Source organism: Harpegnathos saltator, unplaced genomic scaffold (assembly GCF_003227715.2).
Source record: "Harpegnathos saltator strain DR-91 unplaced genomic scaffold, Hsal_v8.6 scaffold202, whole genome shotgun sequence".
In the NCBI taxonomy this organism is placed as follows: Eukaryota; Metazoa; Arthropoda; class Insecta; order Hymenoptera; family Formicidae; genus Harpegnathos; species Harpegnathos saltator.
Window position 1 is genome coordinate 963,661 of NW_020229987.1, and position 18,774 is coordinate 982,434.

Below are 18,774 nucleotides of genomic sequence, written 5' to 3' on the forward strand. Positions count from 1 at the left end.
GCAAGTTGCTTCATTACCGCGTTCCGCGGTACTTTCGCAGCGGTATTTTGTTGCATACAACGAAATCGCGCGAATTTGCTTTCTTCCCGTGACTAATTTAAGAGGTTATATCATATCCAACAATAAACTAAAGATTCAAGACAACAGACGTAAGTTGAAATCAGTGGTGCCAACTTCATTGTTTACAAAGATGTATCACACGACTGTGACAAAAGACAACGGTGGCTAGAAAAATCGGCGCCAAATTTAAAATGATAAAAACCGCAATTATTTTCGCGCTGACCCAATAATAATAAAATATGAAGTTTCTTCACGAGAGTAGAGGGTGAAGAGGAAACTAGCCGGGAAATATGTAGTAGTAAAGTCTACCGATCGAACTTATGGCGAATCCGATCGAGTCGGTGCTCGAGTCGAGAAGTTTTGCAGATCCGACTTTCATGGCGTAGCCTTCATCGGCCGCGATCTGGCTGCTATTATATCATTCTATTCACCCGCCCTAGCAATGGTGAAAGGACAGGAACGTAGCCATTATACGCAGCGATAACTCTCCTTTGCCGTCGTCGTTCAGAGTCATTCCACTCGACTTTTCTTTTCAGCAGGAAGCTCTGCCTGCGGGAATTCGCTCCGAGAGGAATCGCGAGGATTTTACGATCGAGATGCACGAAGGAGAGCGAGTGAATGCGTGGATAAAATCTCGCGCGTTTTTCCTCGAGGAAGCTCATTGTCGTCAAGATTTGCGTAGCGATTTGCGTTTGTAAGTACCACGCCACTGGGACGACGTGAAGCAGCGCGCGCGATCGTTTCGATCGGGCCGCTTCTTCGAGGTCGCGATTAGCCGACTCGTCTCGTCAGCGCTGACAGCGAGCGCCGAATGTCAGGCCCGACGCCCGACCTCGCGGCGGGGCGTGCACGAAATCAGACCTAGACTCGAGCTTATCCGGAGTAATACGATTTGCCGGCTGAATGCTTCCTTGATTTCGCGCCTGTAATCGAGTTTCCAGCGATCTCGCTCTAAACGGCGAAAGCCTTGATTTCGCCCTTAGGATACTCCATTATGTCTCCTCAGTCTCGCGAGAGCGTCTTCCCGACGCAGCCTACGATTCCATTAGGCCGGCAGGCGCTAATTAAAAAGCACGAGGCTGCGAGGTTTCAACGACACAACGTACTTAAAACGCGAGCGTTCGACGGAACAGGAAAGGCGATACAGTGCGTCAGATATGAAACCGGCGGTCATTGCCGAATGATCTCATCGATCTTACACACGTGTTCTTGTTATGTAACGTAATGTCCGAAAGCACGGTATTCTTTTCACACACACATACACACGCGCACGCACGCGCAGCTCCGCATTTAACAACCGCTTCTAATCTGTAAGTGACGTTTGGAGACGACAAGTCTCCAAACGTCACTTAGAGATTAGACAAGGCCGAGAGTCGTTCGCGAGCAAACCGACCGAATCGCCTCGCTTTTCGGGTCATTATCAGCGCGGAAATCAACGCGCCCGCTATCTGCGGGCGACTGATCGAGTGGCCGGCTGATATCGATCGCGTATCCGCTATCGTTCCTCGACCTCGCTGCTCCGCAGGAGCAGGACAAGGCGAGAGAATCCTGACGTGCGACATGATCGCGATTGGTCGAACGGCACGGCCAGCTGAACGACGAAGAGAGGGGAGTTACATAAAGCGAGGTGGCGTACGGATGGAGCTGCAATCCGCCGCGGAATATCGGACGTGCTCTCGACCACCTCGCGACAGGCATCCGCTGACACCAGCAGACACGTGGATATCATCGCTGTCAAAGGGAAAGCACCACCCCCGGTGAAGCTGTCAAATCGTTGAGGTTCGCGCGGCACTTCAAAAGTGAGTTTTTCCTTTTTTTCACGCAGTGTGCATCGCAGACCTGCCGACTCGTGCAGCGAGCGTCATCAAACGCGATAGTTGTATCGATCCCGCATCAGCTTTTATATTGAACTTCCGAGCCTGATTTTTTAAGCGCGACGATGAGGCGTACTTTGCGTACGATTTAGCTGCTGTCTCTCGTTCAAGGGAATAAACGCACTGCGCGATTGCGACGGCGATCGCACACATGAAGAGAAATCTTATGTTAATTGTTGCGTCGCCGTTTTAATATCTACTCGAAGACGATTGTCGAGACGGCAGTAGATTGCAGTGGCGTGCGTGATTTATTCGAGGAAAATTTGAAAACTCGCCGAGATCGAGATCACCGCGCTCGAATGAACCACGCTCGACCACTTTCCCAATCGCGGTAAATTGCGATGATCGCGACGGTACAGAAATTCGCACGAGACGCGGCTGTGGTTACTGCCGTGTGTGTTGTAGTTCCGGAGCGCGGAATATTTATACATTTTGTGATGCGCGCGATAAGACTCTTGACAATGACGATACACTCGCGGCGAGAGTGATCTTACAACTGGTGTCACGCTACGATGAACTTTAATAGACGCTCGTTAGTCTCTGAACGCGTGTAGTGTCCGAAGCTAATTATCGAGCTTTCGCTTTGTTGACCCTGTCGCTCCGATGGAGTCGAGCTATAACGTATATCGATTGAATCGGTGTGAGTGAACGAACGTGAGAGAACCAGAATTTCGCCAAGCGCATAACTCCTTGCTCGCGGTAGTGGAAAAGACATTTGGTAGAGCATAAACGAATGATACGAAATCACGCATTAATAATCCGCAAGTACACGCGAAGAATTTTCTTTTTTCTCCTAATAACTCGTTCCTCATCCTCAGTGCTCGCGATGGATACTCGCCGGACTCGACCGAAAGAATGTATTTCTCTTCGACTATCGCGCGATCGTCAACAAATCGAATGCCAACTCGCCACAATCAATTGTAAATTATTCTTACGAAATGAGTAGGAACGAACAATCTGTAGTGGGACGCTGCAGAAGCTCCTACCAATAGTTTGCCAAACGGATCTATCGCGGTCTTGAGAATCGGCGATTGAATTTCGCCAGATAGAGAGAGAGAGAGAGAGAGAGAGAGAGAGAGAAAGGGACAGGGAAGAATCAAACGTTATTAGAGATCGCGCAACGCTCGTGCTATCTTCGGCATATTCCTACGTTAAAAATAGGAATTTATATCTGGATTATTATACACAATGAGAGAGCTACGTTTTCGGAGTGCTTGCTCCGAATATTTGCAGATGCTCGTGTAAATTTGACGCGGATACTTCAGTTGTCTCGCTTTCACGCCTTCAAATATCGACATACTTGCGAGAAGTCTTATCTCATTTTTTTAGCGGATGGAAGATTATCGCCTTCTGAATATTACATGTGTCTGAGAATAAAATCGACAAAGTAGGATTCTATCTCGATAATCCGATAGGGGAAGTTCAAGTATTAATTAGTTATTTTCGAGAAAATTTGCTGGAGAGATAAGATTGATTATTTTTCAAGGTAGTGTTTCATTCTTAAAGAGGATGCGCGCGGTGGCGTCTCGTAGACTATTCAAGCGCGTTCTTCGATAAATTTACCAGCATCTTTCCTTGTCTTTATCTTTATTTTAATTACACGCATTTAAATTAATCGTCCGATATATTTATCTCCCAATTATCAAATCGAATCTTCCCAGTTGCATGACATGAGTCGAATTATCTAATATTTTATTATTAATCAATTTATTTTTTCGGCTGCTAAAATTTCGCAGATAAAATTTATATCTGTTTTCGCACATACTTTAACCGTTTGAGTCCCAGGGGGTATTGAAAAAACACTGTCGAAGAATCCCAAACAGCGCAACCGCGCTTTCTATAAATGAGTATGAAAAGACCCAAGCAGCGCGATAGCGCTTGTTTTATTTTAGGTCGAGAAATACCAAGCAGCGCGATAGTGCTTTGTTTATTTTACATCGATGAATCCCAATCGGACCAATACCGCTTCTTGTATTTGTTAGGTAGCGCGATTCTCGTCTTTTTCTCATCGCTCTGTCACATTTATTGTAGTTTGCAAAGCGATCGGACGTATTCTTGCGTAAGTGTTTCTCATTGTTAATAATTGTGTGTTTCAAAATGATTAGACGAAGCAACGGAGCAACGAAGCAAAAGGAATCCATCCAACATGTTTTGATAAACACCGATGTTACAAATTATAATTGTTACTCTCCATTTAAATTATTTGTTCATAACACAAAAATATTGTTAATTTGTAATTCGTTATTTTATAAAATACATCTGTATTATTACATATGCGTACTGTAAATTTATAAATATTTCAAGTTTTGTTCGATAAAAATTATTGAGAAGATAACAATGAAATAAAAATTTTTATTTTGTAATGTATTATTGCATTATTATAGTATTATTCTACCTATTATAAAATGTACTATTTACATTAAAAGGATCGGTGTGATATACTTGCTTCAGTAAATCTGAGCGCGCGACTTCGACAATCGGTAACGCACCGTCAGTTGTCCACAATGATCGAAATGTACTGGGTTTTCTCGACATAAAATCTGAATAGCGCGATCGCGCTGCTTGGGACTCAAACGGTTAATATAATAACGTAACAGGCAAAAAATATCACACTTCTACGTTTTTTCAGTCTCGAAAACTGGTTTTGTTTTTTCACTTCATCCAAAGTTCTTTTCTAAAAAAGAGGCATATGTAATATTAACAAAAAAATCTGTTGTTTTGATTTCATCAGAAAATGTCATCTGAATAATTCTCTCAAGAACAAAATGCAGCCGTCAACTTTGATATTCTATCTCATTGTTTAGGATTCGACAGCAAGATTTCAGGAATATTTTAAGACGTTCCAAAACACTCCAAACATAGAACAGCGATTCTTTATCAGGATGAGTGATTACATTTCATTACGGCGCGGTATCTGCGAATTATTAGTCAGTTGCATTTTCCATGAAATTGTTATCGCACCGCGAAAGGAAGATACAAATTTAACGAACGAGTGCAGCGCGATTTCTCAATTCGACCGACTGAAATTTTCGGAAAAGTACGCCGTCCTAACCAAAAGTACATTATAATCTATTGTAAAATTACTTAGTTTAGATTGACGTCACAAAAATTCACATGAGATTATAATTCCAATAAAAGTTTCCTCAGAAGCGATAACGATAACGAGCGCATTAGCATCGCCATTAAATAAGTCATTAACGAAGCGGCTAATATATAATTTGAAGAATATTAGCTTGTATAAGAATATACTCGTTTGAATCGTCCCACACGTGGACGAATTGTATTATTCAGATCGTCAGGCAATCTCGCGAGAATTATTTCGCTTAGCAACTCCACAATGCACAAGTAAATGCAGCGCGATGTCTTCGCGATAACACCGCGCGGTCAGAAATAATGACCCGTAATCTACAATTTATTCACGAGGAAAGTTCCTAAGCAAGTACTGCTTTTCGGCAAAACATCGTCGTCGGCGTCGTCGTTGCGCCAAGAGGGGATTCCCGAGGAACCGCGGAGTTTCTTCCGTCTCGTAGACTATTCAAGCGTGTTCTTCGATAAATTTACCAGCATCTTTCCTTGTCTTTATCTTTATTTTAATTACACGCATTTAAATTAATCGTCCGATATATTTATCTCCCAATTATCAAATCGAATCTTCCCAGTTGCATGACATGAGTCGAATTATCTAATATTTTATTATTAATCAATTTATTTTTTCGGCTGCTAAAATTTCGCAGATAAAATTTATATCTGTTTTCGCACATACTTTAACCGTTTGAGTCCCAGGGGGTATTGAAAAAACACTGTCGAAGAATCCCAAACAGCGCAACCGCGCTTTCTATAAATGAGTATGAAAAGACCCAAGCAGCGCGATAGCGCTTGTTTTATTTTAAGTCGAGAAATACCAAGCAGCGCGATAGCGCTTTGTTTATTTTACATCGATGAATCCCAATCGGACCAATACCGCTTCTTGTATTTGTTAGGTAACGCGATTCTCGTCTTTTTCTCATCGCTCTGTCACATTTATTGTAGTTTGCAAAGCGATCGGACGTATTCTAAGTGTTTCTCATTGTTAATAATTGTGTGTTTCAAAATGATTAGACGAAGCAACGGAGCAACGAAGCAAAAGGAATCCATCCAACATGTTTTGATAAACACCGATGTTACAAATTATAATTGTTACGCTCCATTTAAATTATTTGTTCATAACACAAAAATATTGTTAATTTGTAATTCGTTATTTTATAAAATACATCTGTATTATTACATATGCGTACTGTAAATTTATAAATATTTCAAGTTTTGTTCGATAAAAATTATTGAGAAGATAACAATGAAATAAAAATTTTCATTTTGTAATGTATTATTGCATTATTATAGTATTATTCTACCTATTATAAAATGTACTATTTACATTAAAAGGATCGGTGTGATATACTTGCTTCAGTAAATCTGAGCGCACGACTTCGACAATCGGTAACGCACCGTCAGTTGTCCACAATGATCGAAATGTACTGGGTTTTCTCGACATAAAATCTGAACAGCGCGATCGCGCTGCTTGGGACTCAAACGGTTAATATAATAACGTAACAGGCAAAAAATATCACACTTCTACGTTTTTTCAGTCTCGAAAACTGGTTTTGTTTTTTCACTTCATCCAAAGTTCTTTTCTAAAAAAGAGGCATATGTAATATTAACAAAAAAATCTGTTGTTTTGACTTCATCAGAAAATGTCATCTGAATAATTCTCTCAAGAACAAAATGCAGCCGTCAACTTTGATATTCTATCTCATTGTTTAGGATTCGACAGCAAGATTTCAGGAATATTTTAAGACGTTCCAAAACACTCCAAACATGGAACAGCGATTCTTTATCAGGATGAGTGATTACATTTCATTACGGCGCGGTATCTGCGAATTATTAGTCAGTTGCATTTTCCATGAAATTGTTATCGCACCGCGAAAGGAAGATACAAATTTAACGAACGAGTGCAGCGCGATTTCTCAATTCGACCGACTGAAATTTTCGGAAAAGTACGCCGTCCTAACCAAAAGTACATTATAATCTATTGTAAAATTACTTAGTTTAGATTGACGTCACAAAAATTCACATGAGATTATAATTCCAATAAAAAGTTTCCTCAGAAGCGATAACGATAACGAGCGCATTAGCATCGCCATTAAATAAGTCATTAACGAAGCGGCTAATATATAATTTGAAGAATATTAGCTTGTATAAGAATATACTCGTTTGAATCGTCCCACACGTGGACGAATTGTATTATTCAGATCGTCAGGCAATCTCGCGAGAATTATTTCGCTTAGCAACTCCACAATGCACAAGTAAATGCAGCGCGATGTCTTCGCGATAACACCGCGCGGTCAGAAATAATGACCCGTAATCTACAATTTATTCACGAGGAAAGTTCCTAAGCAAGTACTGCTTTTCGGCAAAACATCGTCGTCGGCGTCGTCGTTGCGCCAAGAGGGGATTCCCGAGGAGCCGCGGAGTTTCTTCCGTCGCGAAGTCATCCGCGTCCCCACTTCTTTCTCGCATTCACCGCTTCGGAAGAGAACGCGGTGAGGTATTTCCATAAAAAAAAAAAAAAAAACACTTTCCTTGAAAAAAAAATCTCCTTGATCATTTCCTCGAGTTTGAAACACCTCGAAACAAGAACGAACCCAGCGTCGTTTCGTGACGCACAATCAAACGGTAAAAAAAGCAGAAAACAAAAGGAAAAAACTTGGTATCTCTAACAAAACTGTTTAGTTGAAGCATTTTTTAATAGCAACCAAATATCTTGTTTTATATAACAAAATATATTTCGTTGTCTCAACTAAACTTTGTCCTCTGAACCAAATGATTTTGTTCTTAGACTTCGTATATAAAAATTAAGCATTTTAGTAATTTCATCCATAAAAATTACATAATAACGAAATATTAATAAATTACATATTAATAATAAATAATAAATTATATATTAATATAATATATATTAAAATATAAATATAAATATAAATTAAAATATAAATTAAAATAATACTCAATGGACCGTTACTGTTTTGTCTTTCTGTGTGCACTGACATATAGATTTTATATATTAAGAAAAAATTATAGTATTTTTAACAAAATTCATTTAATTAAAGCTTTTTGGTCGCTATAACAAAATTATATTACGTTATACAAACCGTAATCAAACAAGATATTTGTTTGCAGGAGCTAAACAATTTTGTCGGGCATATTTTAATCCAATTATTTTGTTGTTACAACAAAATTTTGGTTCACGCAACAATACATTTTTCCTAGTGCACCGGCGACATCAAATCTTCTAGGTCTCTCTTGTCCCGCGCAAATTGCACAACGATTGCTGCTCGATCCCATTTCCATTTTCGCGCTCTCGAGCGGAACAGCAGAGTCCCACTGCTTGAAATTAATCGCACCTTTTTCTGCTCGTCCGAGCCTCAACCCGACGTTCGATCGTGTTCGTAGAAAAAAATCCAAAGGCCGTGATAAGTAAGATTTCATCTTCGCGAGACAACCGGCTGACAAGGTCCGAAACGATTCAGAATACGCGATCCAAGATCAGCTGTCTCCGCGCTCTCTGAAATCCGCGTGAATCACGCCCGAGTACAAGTCATTGCCGGCGGGAAAAAACGTAACGGATCCAAATCCCGCGTTTCGATAGATAGAGAGGCGAGCCGCGAGCGCCGAACGTATGCGGTGGAAAATGAGTCATGGTCATCGCTCGGCTACGGCGAATTCACTCTTACTTCTCTACGAAGGCGACTGTGCCGGTCCGCCGCGATCGTTCTCTTTCGATCTCGTCGTCCTTCTCCCTCCATGCCCGATCTCGACGACATTCTATCCGACGACACGCACACACACGCATATCTGCCGCGCTCGTGTTGCCGACTTTTCCAAGATTCGCGTCACTAGGGAGGCTCGACGTGCGTCGCCTGACGCGTTTCGCCGCGGAGCTGCTTATCAGCGCCGTGTAACATTCCTGGCTGCCTTGTTTGTGAATCAGCCTGGGAAACGCAACGATCTGACGCAAACGCCGGCATTTTAATACATCTGGAATCGCGCGCGTCACACGCCGCCGATCATTTCCTATACTTTCGCAATAATTTATCGACCATCTCGGCGGTCGAATCGGCACGAATCCGCGTACCGCAGCGCGCGCGGCTGCGATACATGACTAATGAACGAAATTGTTTTATCGCTCCGCCCGACGACACGTCCGCCTCATCAGGTGATGAGGCTCGAGTCCGCTCGCGCGACAAACGCCGCGCGACGATACGACCGGCCGCGTCCCCGAAGCACGTCGCGTCGTCCTAAACGCAATTCCCGCGCCTGAAGTAATCCTCGTCGTTAGCGACGTCGCGACCGACGCGAGTGCCACTTTCACTTTTTATCTATAACCCGTGTTTATTAACACGCATCCTTGAATCCGCGGCGAAACCGGCCACGACGGTCTCGCACGCTTCTGTCTCGAACGATTCTTGTTTCGTCGCAATCGCGGAAGTGCAATCTTCGATTATGCGATAGTACCGAGTCCGATCCAACAGGCAGATAAGCGCTCATCCTTCAACAATGAATGAAAAATTGCGCGATACACGTGTACGTGATAACGCGATAACTGGACCCATTCCACATTGATATGCGAAGGATATGGGTACCACACCTGTGCCGTATTTACATCGAGCCGCGATCGAACGGCGATATCGAGCGGATATTCTTCTATTCATGTCCCTGGCTAATGAATATTCTCGTCTATTATATATTACAGAAGAAGGAAGGGAGCGAGTCATGGATGCCGACAACTTCAAGGATTTCGCCAAGGAGATGGCGGAGTACATCACGAACTATTTAGAAAATATTAGGGACAGGTGAGCGACAGCCACTTGCCACGCGATCGAGACAACGCGCTCGGCGATGAATTCGACCGAATAGTCGAGACGTCTTGCTTTCTTAACTCTGTGAATTAAAACGCACGCAAGCGCACGCGAATTTTGTAAATTTTGTAAATTTTGTAAATTTTCAGACGAGTGTTGCCCACGGTGGAACCGGGATACATGAAGCCCCTCTTGCCCTCCGAAGCGCCGCAAGACCCCGAGGAGTGGCAGAACGTCATGGCCGACATCGAGAGAGTGATAATGCCAGGTGTAAGTAATCCGAAGTAGCTCGGGCCATCGAAAGATCGAGTGACTTCGACAAATGTGTCGATTTTCTGCGCTCGACACAAAATTTCATTCCAGCGTTCGAACTATACCGCACCCCAAAAAAAAAAAATTATTTCAGAACAAGCGGAATCATCTCAATTTTAGAGGGTTTTATTCTTATATATGGCCTCAAGAAGATTCCTCTAAGATTCAGAGGAAAATATTACAAGCACATTATTCTTAAAGCTGGAGGGATTAAATGTTACATGTATAATGCAAATCTTATTGATTTTAATATAAACTTATACACAGATCTTACACACAGATTATTTAATCTTTTTCGAAGAGGATTATTATTTATTCTTACTCTGTACTTTATTCTTACTGGTTATATCACAGTTAATTTGAAAAAATTATTATAATGTATAGCGAAAAGTAATATACATAGGATGTACTTTTGGCTCCAGTTCTACAATAAGTAAGCACGAATGAAATATGATCATCATAACAAATAAATTTCCAATCAGTTTTGTGATGGACTTTATAGCTACAAAGATGTTCATCATAACCAATTATATATGAAACATAGTTAAAAGAAAGAATATATTATTCAACTGCTTGCAATAGATTATAAACTGTATTTGACCAAATATGCGTAAATTATCTTCATTATATGTGCAACAGCAACATACATCTTTTTTAAAAAGCCCTCCAAATATCCTGGACTCGTGAATATACGATTATTTTTTCGTTCATATCTGGAGGTAGACTGAACAAAAGAAGCCGACATTTAAATCAACATATTTCTCTTACAAGAGGAAAATTAATTGATATAAGAGGAAATCTTCTTGAAATAAGAGAAAAACAGTTGGAATAATATCTAATAAATTTTAGATGAATGCTTCACTTTAATCGCTTTATCGAAAGAGGAATCCTTCTCCTGTAAAAGGCTCCGCTTAGACAATGAGACTATGGGAAAAAAATCACTTTATAAATAGAATATATTTTTTTTTTGGGTGTGTGTAATATTTCTGTGTGTTTTGACGCGTTTGGTGATAAAATCCACAACGTTCTCTTCGCTCTTCCGAGTGGAGAATTTTCTGAATTTCATCATCGAGTTGTCGACGCATAAATGTAACGAGTGACTCGAAACCACACGAACGAAATAACGATATCGAGAGAAACCAAGAGGAGATACATTCTCGCTCTGTTGACTGCGGACGATAAATAGACGAAGACACAATTGTCCTCGCAGGTTACTCACTGGCACAGCCCGAAATTCCACGCGTATTTTCCCACCGCGCAATCATACCCCGCGATTGTGGCCGACATGTTAAGCGGAGCCATCGCGTGCATCGGATTCTCCTGGGTAAGTTGTGAGCGAAAACCTCGAAGCTTGAAGGCGAAGCGCAATCCGACGGGACGCAATCGTCCTTCTTCTCGCTCATTTTGTCACGTTGTCACTCTCATCAATCGCAGATAGCGAGTCCAGCCTGCACCGAACTGGAGGTGATCATGCTGGACTGGCTGGGGAAAATGATAGACCTGCCGAAGGAATTTCTCGCCTGCAGCGGCGGCAAAGGTGGCGGCGTTATTCAGGTAGGATCACGTTGCGAGAGTGGCATTATAATATGTCGAGCCTTTCCGCGGCAGATATCCAGCTTTGTGCAACAGCCGCGATGGATCGTTCGAAAGCAGCGTGCGACCTTCTAAAAAATTTGCAAAGTGAATCGCATCTCCGCAGGGAACCGCCAGCGAAGCGACTCTGGTAGCGCTGCTGGGGGCGAAGGCGAAGAAGCTGAAGCAAGTCAAGGAGCAGCACCCCGAGTGGACGAACCCCGAGATCATCGACAAGCTCGTCGCGTATTGCTCCTGTGAGTACAGCTTGCGGTGTAACCAAGTTTCTCAAACGTTCACGATAAGTCGCGATCAAACTCGAGAAAGCGGCCGCGGTGTGATTTTCCTCTTTCTCGATACTTTCCCCCCTCTCCGGGAACGATTCTCTCTCGATCGAACGTCGATGCGCGAACTTTCGTGTCGCGCTAAAACGCACTCTTCGATCCTCTATCTTTATTCCGCGGAGAAGAACTGCATGCTACAGCACTCGTTGCGAACGCGCGACGTGCGACTCGCAGTTTGGCGCTAACAGACGCTCGAGCGTCGAGCGAATTACGACGCGTCGAAAGCAGAGAAGAAATTCCGAAAGCACATCCAGCCAGGAGGGACCTTGCGAGCGATCTTTAGCTCGTCATGTGCTCGCGTGACCTCAAGTTCACTTAAACTCAAAGGGAGTCCAATTCCTCGTCGTGTTACTTCGCGCGTAAAGGACGAACGTAATTCGATCTAACGTAATTTCGAGTAGTATCCAGCCGCTTTCAGCGACCAGACGTAATCGGTGCAAAGGCACGTGAGAGCAGGGGAAGGGGGGAAACGGAGGGGATGAATGGGTATGGAGTGACAGGGGTGGGCACGGGGTTGCGGCACTTCATCAGGCAGCACTTTGTCGCCATGGCAACTCGTAATAACCGCTCCAGTTATATATTTCGGAGACCGAACTTTCTCTATTGCTCTCTCTCTCTCTCTCTCTCTCTCTCTCTCTCTCTCAAACTCCCACAACAATTTCGCGGCGCGATTTCATCGAGACGACAAAAATGTCCCGTCGACTATTCACCGGCACGATGCATATAACGACACCTTTTTCCTTCTCGTGTCTTCTCGACTGGGGAATATCGAGGGAGCGAAGCTACATCTCTCAATTAGCTGTCGGTTGTGTCAAAACAATGGAGTGTCCTCCCTTCTTCTCCTTTTTCGCGCTATCGCGATTACGAAGAGCGAATGACGCGCGACGAGCGTTTTCAATTATCGAGGAATGACGCCGGCAATTTCGTCGGCATCACGACACAATGAGTATCAACGAGTACTTTTTTCCCCGCGTAATATCCCACGAGAGATTTCATGGGTTGTTCAAAAGATGTCGGGAGATGTTTTGAAAGAGTTGTATGAGAGATTCACCGGAGGCGTTTCTAGTGAACTTGGTGAAGCAACCGTTGCGTGATTTAAATAAGGGACGTGATTTTCTTCCTTTATACGTCAAGGAGCCCAATCGAGCGAAGTTGTAACTTCGGACAATCGTGTCTTCGCAGGCCAAGCGCACAGCTCGGTGGAACGCGCCGGACTTTTCAGTGGAGTGAAATTCCGACTGTTGCCGATCGACGACAAGTATAAGCTCCGGGGCGACGTATTCGCGAAGGCGATCCAGGAGGACAGGGAGAAGGGACTCATACCGTTTTACGTAAGTACAGCTTAACCGATATCCTTCCCTCGATCACGCAATTTCGTCATATCACGTCATATCACGACATTTCCCGTCGAATCACACAGGCCGTCGCTACTTTGGGCACCACCGTTTGCTGCGCCTTCGACCGTCTCGACGAAATAGGTGTCGTGGCGAATCGCGAGAACATATGGCTGCACGTGGACGCCGCTTACGCGGGTAAGCTAATCTCTCGCCTCGTCGACATCGCGGTCGAGAAACAACGGCGGATTTCGCGAGCGAGCACCTACCTGTCAGGAAATCAGGAACGGAACGTTGTCTTGTATCCAGCGCGAATACACAAACTTGTACAAAATACACGACGGAAGCTACGTACTTGCGGAAGATCTCGCGCGAGAGGCATCCGGGAGGCAGAACAGAAAATCATGATGACATCGAAATGACGAGAAGACGAGCGAATGCGTGACGTGAAAAAAAAATGAGTGTTCCTCATCATTTTGCCGTCATCGTGATTTTTTGCTATACCTGGGTACCGACCTGGGTTGAGGCGTCGAGGCCTTGCTACGATCCAACAATAACGACCGCTCGTCACAAGAAAATCGTTGCGACCCGCAGGATCCGCGTTCATTTGCCCGGAATACCGCTACTTGATGAAAGGCATCGAGCTGGCGGACTCGTACAACTTTAACCCGCACAAGTGGATGCTGATCAACTTCGACTGCTCCGTCTTGTGGTTCAAGGACCCGACGTACGTCATAAACGCCTTCAACGTCGATCCCTTGTACCTGAAGCACGATATGCAGGGCTCAGCGCCGGATTACAGGGTAACGTCTGTCGCTCTCGCTCGAGCGGTGTCGCAAATCGCACCGACATCGTCTACGCTCGTACTCGCTCTCGTCTAATTGAGATCCCGCGCTCGCCGCGCGGAAACAATCTCGGAGATCCTGACCGAGTTCTCGCTGTCTGTTCAACCGCAGCACTGGCAGATCCCACTCGGCCGTAGATTCCGTTCCCTCAAGCTCTGGTTCGTACTGAGGCTCTACGGCGTCGAGAACCTTCAGAAGTTCATCAGGAAGCACATCGCTCAAGCGCACGAGTTCGAGGCGTTCATTCTGTCCGATCCCCGCTTCGAGATCATCGGTGAAGTCATCATGGGACTGGTTTGCTTCCGATTAAAGGTAGATTGATGGGGGGGGGCTCTCTCGGTCTTCAAGAACCCGCGGAAAAGTCCTTTAATCTCGCGACTGCTAACGAAAAACAGACGACACTTTCTCGTCCGACTGATCGGACGAGACAACTGTATTCATATATGTCTTAGATAAATTATGCACGGAGGGAGGATGACTACTTTTCTTTGTAGGGCTCCAATGATCTAAACGAGGCTCTCCTCAAGAGGATCAACGGCGCCGGAAACATCCATCTGGTCCCGTCCAAGATAAACGACACATTTTTCCTGCGGTTGTCCGTCTGTTCTCGATATAGCGAGAGCAAGGACATACAGTATTCCTGGAAGGAGATCAAGCTCAGAGCCAACGAGGTCCTCGAAGAGCAATCGGTCACAAAGTGATGGCGCGCTCAGATTGCTCGCGGTTGCAGGTCGCTGGCTCCCGCCACCTGCAATCAGTCCTAGCTTCGATCGTAGTATACAATCTTAGCTTGTCCTTATACTTTCGAGGACCAAATAGACTAAAGGCGAATGTTGGAACGTTGGAAGGATAATCGAATGACGAATAATGAAAACAATCGCGATAATTTCCGTTGCGAATTACGAATGGTTAAAAAGCTGACGGCTCAATCGTCGAAATTCGGTTAATCGACGATTATCTCAGCCATTGGAGTTGCCAATGGCATGTAAAGTAAAACACAAAGTTTGTCGCTGAAACGAGAACTAAAAGTTTGTCCATTCTTCCTTCACAATTTGTATTTGGAATAGCTGTAATAGGTTTAAAGCAGTATTCGCTGATTTTCCCACATGGATAGAATCATTAATTTGTTGGAATTTGAATGATTAATTACGCACAACAATTATAAACAGAATTTCAACAGTTGATCGCAGATTGGTTTAATTAACAATTGGTCCAACCGTACGACTGATCGGCCGATGAAGCGCCGATTCGAGCGGCGGATCAGTGTTGGCGAAATTAACGCGCGAACTTAACGCCTTCGGAACTCGATGTCGTGTTTAAGGCGACGATTAAAACTATAATTTTGTTACAGTATTACGATGTGCGACAAATTGACGGGTAGAGACGAGTTACGATTGATAAAGTGGATGTCAAGACACGCGAGATCGCCAGTATCAGACTTGCGGCTTATCGGGATTTCTGTCAGCGTAATAGATGTAAACGCAGTATTTTATGTCGCCTTGTGCCACTTTTGCTGCCGCACCGGCCGGCGATGTTGCTGTGCGAACTTCTTGAACAATATCCTTGTAAGTTACATTATATAAACGCGGTGAAAGCTATGCGCGCGTATGTTCGTTGTACGATCGCTGTGCGTCGATGTCACTGTAGTTTTAACGCTGTCTGTCTCAAGTTAGCACGACGTTTTGCAAATTAATAAACAACGCTCATTGTTTCAGTAGCACTTTTCGTTGTTCTACTGTTTTTCAAAAAACGAAAAAATATTCCGCATGTACGATACCAGAAAACCGAGAGTTAAGATGTGTCGTGCTAACTTTGCGTTCCAGCACGACAAATACTGACATCTGATGATTGTTCTACTTCCAGTTCTATGCAAGTTTAGTGTAAATATAGCTGCCAATTATAGTATGCCAATTTTCCGTATTTTGTCTTGAAATGTTCTATTTCCATTAAGTACACAATTAACTAGAAACAATCGTCAGATGTCACAATATTTGTCGTTTCCTTGTACTTCAGAGGGAGGAGTGTCGAGGCTGGAACGTGAAATTAGCATCTTGATTGTCGCTTTTTTGAACTATTATACACGCGGAACATTTTTTCGTTTTTTGAAGAACAGTAGAACAATGAACAGTGCTACTGGAAAAATGAGTATCCGTAAAAAGTACCCATTAAGTCGCGTGTGCTTATAAGACACTTATTTATTGTTACGCAGGTGTAGACAATTTTAATTCTCTCCCTTCTTCGCGCTATCTTCCCGCCGACGCATCTGACGATCGTTATCCCTCCCCGTATGAAATAATTTGTGTGAGCAATTAATTGTCCGTTCGATATCGCAGCGGGAATCAATCTGACAATTTCGATCTGAATTACACCCACCGAGATGTTAATATATTTCGCAACGTCCACGAAAAATTAACGAAATTTTGCGTTCTCCGACTCTTCGCTGTTGTTATTTTCGTATACGTTGAGTTTGTGTACGCATAGTACATATATACATATTATAAATAAGGTTAAAGTAAAATCGATTTAATATATATTTGTAATTTTATTTCTTTTCTGTTTTATTGCATTGCGTTCTTTTACTTGGTTTCAGTTTAGTTTGGGGAATTTCTATATCGTTAGCGGGTCCACTTCCAGGGTCACTTTGTTGTTAGAATAATGACGGATGTATGTTGTAGCATTAATAATGCGCGTAATACCGCTATTACGGCAATGCCTTTCCAACTATAAAGTGACTCGAGCGTTTATCACGCTCGAGTCACTTTATAATATACGTATATGTGTGAGCTAATACTTGCTGTAACGTTGTGCTGCAACAAGGACAATAATAGTACTAGAGTTATTCAAGAAAGCGTATGCGCATGTCGCGAGAGAGCAAGGTGGCAAGATTCGAATGATGAAGCTCGAAATGAGAGGATACGAGAAGAAAGAACGCGGACTTGAAGATTATCGTTAAGGTTACATATCGTTAGATTATCGTCAGAGAATCCTCTCGGGACGGGAATAAATAGTGTCCGAGCGTAGGAGCGACAGTATGTCAAGTGTACATAGATATACGAATGATTGTTATTATTGAGTTGCAACGACACTTCAACGCGCTTAAGCTGAGATTGATATTTCTCGCGTAAAATTGTCCGCGAATATTTAGCTTTTATTATATTTTGTAAAAGTTTGTATATTCGCGCGCGCATACACTGAAAAGGAAGCTCAAATAGCCTACATCGTGCTATAGACGCAAAATCGTTGATGATATTAATCTGAAACAATGACCATAATTGTTGCGGGACCAATGATTTGTTGCAACGAGAGAAATTATAAGTTCTCATTTAATGCGAATCGTCTGTTATAAAACACTGACAAGCGTTAAACATGTATTGATGTGGCATTAGGGAGAATTTAATTGGCCAACTGTTAATATTGACCAAGTTAGATCTATAAATGTGTTATCTCGTTCTCTCTCTCTCTCTCTCTCTCTCTCTCTCCCTCTCTCTCACTCTCCTCCATCCTTCACGCTAACGCAATAACTTTCGATTCATAGGAAATTGAGAAAACAAAAATTATTCTTCAAATACTTCGAAATACGTTTCCAGTTTGTTTTAAATATAAATATTGTTGTGGACGGAAGCAAAATCCTATGAACAATTTTGTACCCTCACAGATTGGTCCATCAGTAACTATTGAAGAATACTAACATGACGATCGTCGGTGGCTAAATTTACGACACGACAGCGAGAGGCATGATTGAGTTAGAAAGATCATCATTATTTAAGTCCCTCTCTCCCAGCATGATTAAAGAAAAGAATAATTTTAAGAAAATAATTTTAAGAATTTTTTGGGATTACCGAGATTTGTTGAATACTTTTTCCGCCTTTGCTATCGGAGAAAATTGCAGCATGTTGTTTCTGAGAGCTGAAATAAAAATTCTTCCAATGAGAAGGATTTCTCTGGTATTTTAAATCCGGTAAAATCAATAATCTTTCTTATTAGTGCCTTGTCGGTGGCGTAGCTAAAGTCGATATTGCCGTCATTCTTCAATTACCGCCGGGCCCTCCAGGGCCCCCTTGCTGATACGAAAATTTGCCCAAGGCTGATAGTCTCTAGTATTACCTCGTCGGTGACGAGAGTCTCTAAATTATCAAGGCTGGAGAACATCGTCATTGTGCGGTGGGAAGTATCTTTGTTGGACGTATCAAATCTCAGTACGAAATAAAAGACGCAGATGTAGAAAAATCTGTTAAATTGTTTCGACGAATAGAGACAAGAAAAATAAAATGCTATAGGAATAAAGACTGACTGAGAGAAAAGAATTCTGATTAAACGAGCATCATATACGTATGCGTTGGATGCATGATTGAATTCTCCGTTTAAATAATTCAACGCAAAGTTCTCCAATTCGAAATCAATCGCGCGGCGCTCAGCGGAATTCTCATACAGACTGACCGTTCGTTGCAGCTCGCTAGAAGCGGATATTGAGCAAGGTAGAAAGCATAATTCAAATCTGACGCATTGTCTCTCGCCATCACTGTTCACGGACGAAATCCTTG

At 43.0% G+C, this 18,774-nt stretch overlaps 1 protein-coding gene across 1 annotated transcript; it reads left to right on the forward strand.

Moving 5' to 3' along the window:
* Positions 1 to 1,692: 1,692 nt before the first annotated feature.
* Ddc (aromatic-L-amino-acid decarboxylase) lies at positions 1,693 to 17,665 on the forward strand. The gene is made up of 11 exons (XM_011146700.3): positions 1,693 to 1,859; positions 9,721 to 9,820; positions 9,976 to 10,096; positions 11,349 to 11,462; positions 11,573 to 11,692; positions 11,838 to 11,967; positions 13,237 to 13,385; positions 13,475 to 13,586; positions 13,983 to 14,191; positions 14,345 to 14,545; positions 14,728 to 17,665. Exons 2-11 carry the CDS (start codon positions 9,741 to 9,743, stop codon positions 14,932 to 14,934), a joined length of 1,443 nt encoding a protein of 480 aa, XP_011145002.1. The 5' UTR covers positions 1,693 to 1,859; positions 9,721 to 9,740; the 3' UTR covers positions 14,935 to 17,665.
* The last annotated feature ends 1,109 nt before the right edge of the window (positions 17,666 to 18,774 follow it).